Source organism: Entelurus aequoreus, linkage group LG07 (assembly GCF_033978785.1).
Source record: "Entelurus aequoreus isolate RoL-2023_Sb linkage group LG07, RoL_Eaeq_v1.1, whole genome shotgun sequence".
Classification (NCBI taxonomy): Eukaryota; Metazoa; Chordata; class Actinopteri; order Syngnathiformes; family Syngnathidae; genus Entelurus; species Entelurus aequoreus.
Genome location: NC_084737.1, coordinates 69233249 through 69240525, shown reverse-complemented (window position 1 = coordinate 69240525; position 7277 = coordinate 69233249). Strand labels below are relative to the sequence as shown.

General features: G+C 38.3%; 1 protein-coding gene across 11 annotated transcripts in view; it reads right to left on the bottom strand.

The window, feature by feature from the left end:
* Nucleotides 1-7277, bottom strand: part of cntn3a.1 (contactin 3a, tandem duplicate 1) — a 213963-nt gene that overhangs the window by 3057 nt on the left and 203629 nt on the right. For all 11 annotated transcript variants that reach the window (XR_009826854.1, XR_009826853.1, XR_009826852.1 and 8 more), the window contains 2 exons: nucleotides 7052-7164; nucleotides 2408-2576 (listed from right to left, as the gene is read on the bottom strand). Coding sequence is in view for 7 of the 11 variants with exons in the window: in XM_062054358.1 (XP_061910342.1) it covers nucleotides 2408-2576; nucleotides 7052-7164 (282 nt within the window). In the remaining 4 variants the exon portion in view is untranslated. The remainder of the gene's footprint in view (nucleotides 1-2407; nucleotides 2577-7051; nucleotides 7165-7277) is intronic.

The window sequence follows — 7277 nt, the reverse complement described above, 5'->3', positions numbered from 1 at the left end:
GTAATTGTCAGTTAGCGATTAACATGTTAGTTTCCAGCAAACAGCTCGGGATTAATGTGCTTATTACCAGTTAGCGCACTGGTTGCTAGCAAGCTATTAGCAGCGCTATACTGTATTCTTTGAATATATTAGTACTGCACAATAAAGTTTCTTTAGGAACAATGTAATTAAAATCAGAGGTTCGTAACCTTTTTGAAATCGGGGCCCAACTTTTCCATTACAGAGGGGCCCAGGGCCCACTCAAATATTAACACTGAATTTGTAATCTTGCTCTTGATTTTAATCATATTCAACAATTGAAGCTAATCTACTCACAGTTTACAACCTTGTCAAATGATATGAAACCATGTGTTGATCGCAAAGATTATTGTTTATTTAACTTAAACCAGGGGTGTCAAACTCATTTTAGATCGGGGGCCACATGGAGGAAAATCTACTCCCAAGTGGGCCGGACTGGTAAAATCACGGCACGATAACTTAAAAATAAAGACAACTTCAGATTGTTTTCTTTTTTTTTTAAATAGAACAAGCACATTCTGAAAATGTACAAATCATAATGTTGTTGGGGTTTTTTTTACACTTACATGTTGTGGTTAACAGTATTCTATCTTTATTTGTCATTATTTATACTTTCTGAATAAATTATGTGATAATATTCATCAGTCAAATCATTGGTGTTGATTTTCAATCTATCAAGATAAAAAAAATAATATAAAAATCATGTTATTCATGTAGTTTGATCATTTTCCTGGACTGGTGCACTCACATCATGTGGTTACTTCTTTTTTTTTTTTACATATGTAGCATCATCCCCAATGATACAAAGAATTGCTATTGCGACATCTAGTGGACACATTTAGAACGGCGGTTTCTTTCATTCCAAAATTTCGGCTCATTTTTATATTTAGCAAACTTATCCCGCGGGCCGGATAAAACCTGTTCGGGGGCCTGATCCGGCCCACGGGCCGTACGTTTGACACCCCTGACTTAAACCCTTAGGCTGAGATCAGGCTGATTTGAAAAATAAGTACTTACCAAATATACTGCATAAGAAAGGACTCAAAAATAAATGGAAACAAATACATTCACATACAATTATGTTGTGCTAAAATTAATACTCTAAATTAATAATGAATGTTTCTTAACTAAACTGCCAATAAAATTAAAGTGCAAATGAAACTACTGCTTTACCCCTTAAGTCAGTGGTTCTTAACCTTGTTGGAGGTACCGAACCCCACCAGTTTCATATGCGCATTCACCGAACCCTTCTTTAGTGAAAAATAAAATGTTTTTTTTTTTAATTCAAGAAAAAGTCATATGTTTTTTTACTGGTGCACAAAATTAACCGTGCATGAACATCACCTTACCACCAATCTGCTAGTAAAAGTTTCAATCAATCAATCAAAAAACCTGCAAATCGGATGGAAAATTAGAAGGAACATTGTTTGGGGGTATCCATAATACGCCGATAGGGAGAAGTTTTTATTTACACGATAATTTGGATGTGTCTATACCTCCGTAGCGGAGGCTCCGCCGAACCCCTGAGGCTGACTCACCGAATCCCCAGGGTTCGATCGAACCCAGGTTGAGAACCACTGCCTTAAGTCATATTTTTTGCGCTTGAGAAACTTCTCTCTGACTTTAGCTTCTTCAGTTTGTTTGAGATTGTCATTTCTGCCACAAGTGGTGGAAAAGTGTATTACAACTGAGTACTGCTACAGCCCATACAAACCACAGCTGAAAAAACACATGTTTTTCGTGGTCCTCTAGGGGGCGCTTGCGGCCCAACAATGAGCCTCGGCCCTCTGGTTAAGAAACACTGATTTAAGACACAATTTTATACAAGATGTATAAGTAGGGGGTCCCTGCTCCGTTTTTCGATCAGTTTGGGGGTCGGTGGCCTGGAAAAGAGCCCTGTTCTAGAATATTCTCTGTGTTAAATAAATTATCAGCACCAAACCTAGTACCTCGGTAGGATACAGAATATTCCGTTCCCTACAAGGTCTTCTTTGTCTGCATTTTACACGTTTCCTTTGGGGATAAGGAAACGTCATGCTGAGTTAATAGATTGTGTTTACTATTAATGAGATAGGACAATTACTTTCTGAATGTTTGATTCAAGTGCAGTGAGAATAGGGTTTGCGTGTCCTGTAGTAGCAGAGCTGACGTGCTTCCTGATGATTACGGCCATCTCCACCCCGTAACATTCCAAACGGATGCACTTTAAAATTGCTCTTGTCGTGTTTTGTTTAAAAAATGGTGGCTGTCATGCTTGATCAACACGGCAACTCTACAAACACGTCGTACTTCACCGCTAAAGTCAGTTCTCATTTTTCCCCTCTAATGAGCCCATGTGGCGCAGGAAGTGTTTCGGTTTGCATGTTCCATGTCTCGGGGACTGTCCAACCTGCTATTTTAGGGATTGTAATCTGCCGGCTGCTGATGCCTTCCCCGCCTTCACTGAAAGGCTTGATCTGGATGACGTAGTCCTCGTGGATGGGAAGAGACAACTCCAAGGAGGTGGTGTTGGTCTCCACCACACTGGGACGGCTGTGTTTGTCCTGGCTGTACATCACCTACAAGAGAACACAGCCAGCGTGGAAAGAGGACATGGTTAGTGTAGGAAACACAGGATCCAATTGGGAGGACTGTGGAGTAACACGTCATGTTAATTTCAGGATGGATTGCGAGACGGAAAATAAAGTTCTCGTTTCTCTCACTCACTGAACAGTTTAATAGATATGTTCAATACAATAGATTTACAAACTGTTTAAGAAAATCATTAAAAAAATCAAACTGGATCCCAGTTGGGGCACTATAGTAGATTCATATTGGTGTTGTCCCGATACCAATATTTTGGTACAGGTACCAAAATGTATTTCGATAGTTTTCTGCAGTTTTCGATACTTTTCTGAATTAAGAGGAAAACAAAAAAATTGCATTATTGGCTTTTATTTAACAAAACATACTACGGTACATTAAACATATGTTTCTTATTCCAAGTTTGTCCTTAAATAAAATAGTGAACATACAAGACAACTTGTCTTTTAGTAGTAAGTAAACAAACAAAGGCTACTAATTTAGTCTGCTGACATATGCAGTAACATATTGTGTCATTTTCCATTCTATTATTTTGTCAACATTATTAAGGACAAGTGGTAGAAAATGATTTATTAATCTCCTTGTTCATTTTCTGTTAATATCTGCTTACTTTCTCTTTTAACATGTTCTATCTGCACTTCTGTTAAAATGTAATAATCACTTATTCTTCTGTTGTTTGGATGCTTTACATTAGTTTTGGATGATACCACACATTTGGGTATCAATCCGATGCAAAGTAGTTACAGGATCATACATTGGTCATATTCAAAGTCCTCATGTGTCCAGGGACGTATTTCCTGAGTTTATAAACTTACTATGGGCAGCACGGTAGAACAGGGGTTAGTGCATGTGCCTCACAATATGAAAGTCCTGAGTTCAATACTAGGCTCGGGATCTTTCTGTGTGGAGTTTGTATATATACAAACCCTGTTTCCATATGAGTTGGGAAATTGTGTTAGATGTAAATATAAACGGAATACAATGATTTGCAAATCATTTTCAACCCATATTCAGTTGAATATGCTACAAAGACAACATATTTGATGTTCAAACTGATAAACATTTTTTTTTTTTTGCAAATAATCATTAACTTTAGAATTTGATGCCAGCAACACGTGACAAAGAAGTTGGGAAAGGTGGCAATAAATACTGATAAAGTTGAGGAATGCTCATCAAACACTTATTTGGAACATCTCACAGGTGAACAGGCAAATTGGGAACAGGTGGGTGCCATGATTGGGTATAAAAGTAGATTCCATGAAATGCTCTGTCATTCACAAACAAGGATGGGGCGAGGGTCACCACTTTGTCAACAAATGCGTGAGCAAATTGTTGAACAGTTTAAGAAAAACCTTTCTCAACCAGCTATTGCAAGGAATTTAGGGATTTCACCATCTACGGTCCGTAATATCATCAAAGGGTTCAGAGAATTTGGAGAAATCACTGCACGTAAGCAACTAAGCCCATGACCTTCGATCCCTCAGGCTGTGCTACATCAACAAGCGACATCAGTGTGTAAAGGATATCACCACATGGGCTCAGGAACACTTCAGAAACCCACTGTCAGTAACTGCAGTTGGTCGCTACATCTGTAAGTGCAAGTTAAAACTCTCCTATGCAAGGCGAAAACTGTTTATCAACAACACCCAGAAACGCTGCCGGCTTCGCTGGGCCTGAGCTCATCTAAGATGGACTGATACAAAGTGGAAAAGTGTTCTGTGGTCTGACGAGTCCACATTTCAAATTGTTTTTGGAAACTGTGGACGTCGTGTCCTCCGGACCAAAGAGGAAAAGAACCATCCGGATTGTTATAGGCGCAAAGTTGAAAAGCCAGCATCTGTGATGGTATGGGGGTGTATTAGTGCCCAAGGCATGGGTAACTTACACATCTGTGAAGGCGCCATTAATGCTGAAAGGTACATACAGGTTTTGGAGCAACATTTGTTGCCATCCAAGCAATGTTACCATGGACGCCCCTGCTTATTTCAGCAAGACGATGCCATTCCACGTGTTACATCAACGTGGCTTCATAGTAAAAGAGTGCGGGTACTAGACTGGCCTGCCTGTAGTCCAGACCTGTCTCCCATTGAAAATGTGTGGCGCATTATGAAGCCTAAAATACCACAACGGAGACCCCCGGACTGTTGAACAACTTAAGCTGTACATCAAGCAAGAATGGGAAAGAATTCCACCTGAGAAGCTTAAAAAATGTTTCTCCTCAGTTCCCAAACGTTTACTGAGTGTTGTTAAAAGGAAAGGCCATGTAACACAGTGGTGAACATGCCCTTTCCCCAATACTTTGGCACGTGTTGCAGCCATGGAATTCTAAGTTAATTATTATTTGCAAAAAAAAAAAAAAGTTTATGAGTTTGAACATCAAATATCTTGTCTTTGTAGTGCATTCAATTGAATATGGGTTGAAAACGATTTGCAAATCATTGTATTCTGTTTATATTTACATCTAACAATTTCCCAACTCATATGGAAACGGGGTTAGTATATATATTTATATATATACATATATATATTTGTGGAGCATGTTCTCCCTGTGACTGCGTGGGTTCCCTCCGGGTACTCCGGCTTCCCCCAAAAACATGCACCTGGGGATAGGTTGATTGGCAACACCAAATTGGCACTAGTGTGGGAATGTGAGTGTGAATGTTGTCTGTCTATCTGTGTTGGCCCTGCGATGAGGTGGCGACTTGTCCAGGGTGTACCCCACCAGCCTAAGAGGGTTGGTCTTGAACTGGGTAGGGAAGCAATTTGTGAACCTTGGCGAACACACGTCTACAGCTTTAAATCTATCTTGTGGCGTACCCAAGGATCAATATTGGGACCAAAATTGTTCCATCGCTATACAAACATTTGTAAAGTTACAAAGGACTTCAAGGTAGTACTATTTGGAGATGATACGACCACATTTTGTGTAGGAGAAAACACACAAAAGTAATATAAATACCAGAATAAATTAACAAATTAAAGAGATGGTTTGACAAAAACAGACTATCCTTAAATCTCAGTAAAACTAATATGTTACTTGATAACAGTAGGAGAGAAAGTCAATCACAAATACAAATATTTTTCTGTTGACAGGGTAAAATAACACATTTCTAGGTGTAATAATAAATATAAAAACATAAGACAGCAATACACCACTGCTCCCCAAGGGGATGGGTCAAATGCAGAGGACAAATTTCACCACATCTAGTGTGTGTGTGACAATCATTGGTACTTTAATCTTTAATAATTCAAAATTAATAAAGCTAAATATGTCTGACTCCGAGAGAGACAAGCGGTACAAAATGGATGGATGGATCTACTTAACAAAAAAATCAATGCATATTCTCTACTGCTTGCTAGTGTTACCATATCCGAGTTATTGCGTCGACATATGGGGAAATAACTAAAAAAGTATGCTTCATTCACTAACTGTTACAAAAAAGGTCACATAATGTTGGTTATCGAGAATATTCAAACCTTTATTTATTGAATCCAAAATATTGAAATTCAATGACTTGGTGCATTTGCAAACAGCTAAAATTATGTACAAAGCAAACTGTAACCTGCTACCCAAGAAAGTACAACAATTCTTCTCAAATAAAAGAGGAGAAATATAAGCTTAGAGGAAAATTCAACTGAAAACCGTTAGCATATTAGCATGTGGAATTACATTTATGGAATGGATTAAGAAAATATGTCAAACAAAGTACTGATATGCTCCAGTTTAAGAAACTGTTCAAACTCAAAATACAATGAAGATGAATCTTGATAACGTCTTGAACCTTATCAAAATAAACACATGGTGCAAAATTGGGGCAATTACAAGAGGAACCATCAAAAAAGTAGTAGAACAACAAAAGTTGGGGGGTCCAAAGTGTTTTTTCAATCATGGCGGCACCCCTGGTTGTGTGCAGCTTATAAAAAAGATAATTTAGCTATCTTCGCTCAGGAAGTATCCAAGTCATGGGCGGAAAACTTGTGAGGGTGGTAATTATCCCAAACCTCCACAACCTTTTAACGGCTTGTTAAAAATTTTCTAACATAAGAAGCTCACAAAAATGACTTGGTTGAGTAATTTCACACTTAATGGTCGGGCAGGCAATTCAGAGACCCAAACGTGTGTACGAAGTCATTATTCAAACAATACTATTACTCAGCTTCTGTCTGTATTTAACTTATTTTGATTGTGATGCATGATTTATAATCTTGTTGGTAGACTTAGACTTAGACAAACTTTAATGATCCACAAGGGAAATTGTTCAACACAGTAGCTCAGTTACAATAATGGAAAGGACAATGCAGGTATAAATAGACTAATATAGCTATAAAAAAATCTAACATATATACGAATATATACATAATATGTGTACAGAGTTTATATACAGATATATTATATTATGTACTATATGTATTATATGGTAAAGACTAAGCAAGGATTTAGGGTCACTACCTTATAACCAGTAACTTCAGACTCATTCTCCAGAGCGTGCACTTGGTCCCACTGCAGGATGACTTTGGAGTTGGAAGTGTTCCACATGATTTTGACGGGGGCCTGACTGGGCGCTGTTGTGTGAAAGTTGGGATAGAAGGAGAGAGGCAGAGGCGTTAGTGAGAGTATCAAACAACAGGCCAGCCAAATCAATAAACATTAAAGTCAAGAAGCAACTCAGCATGAA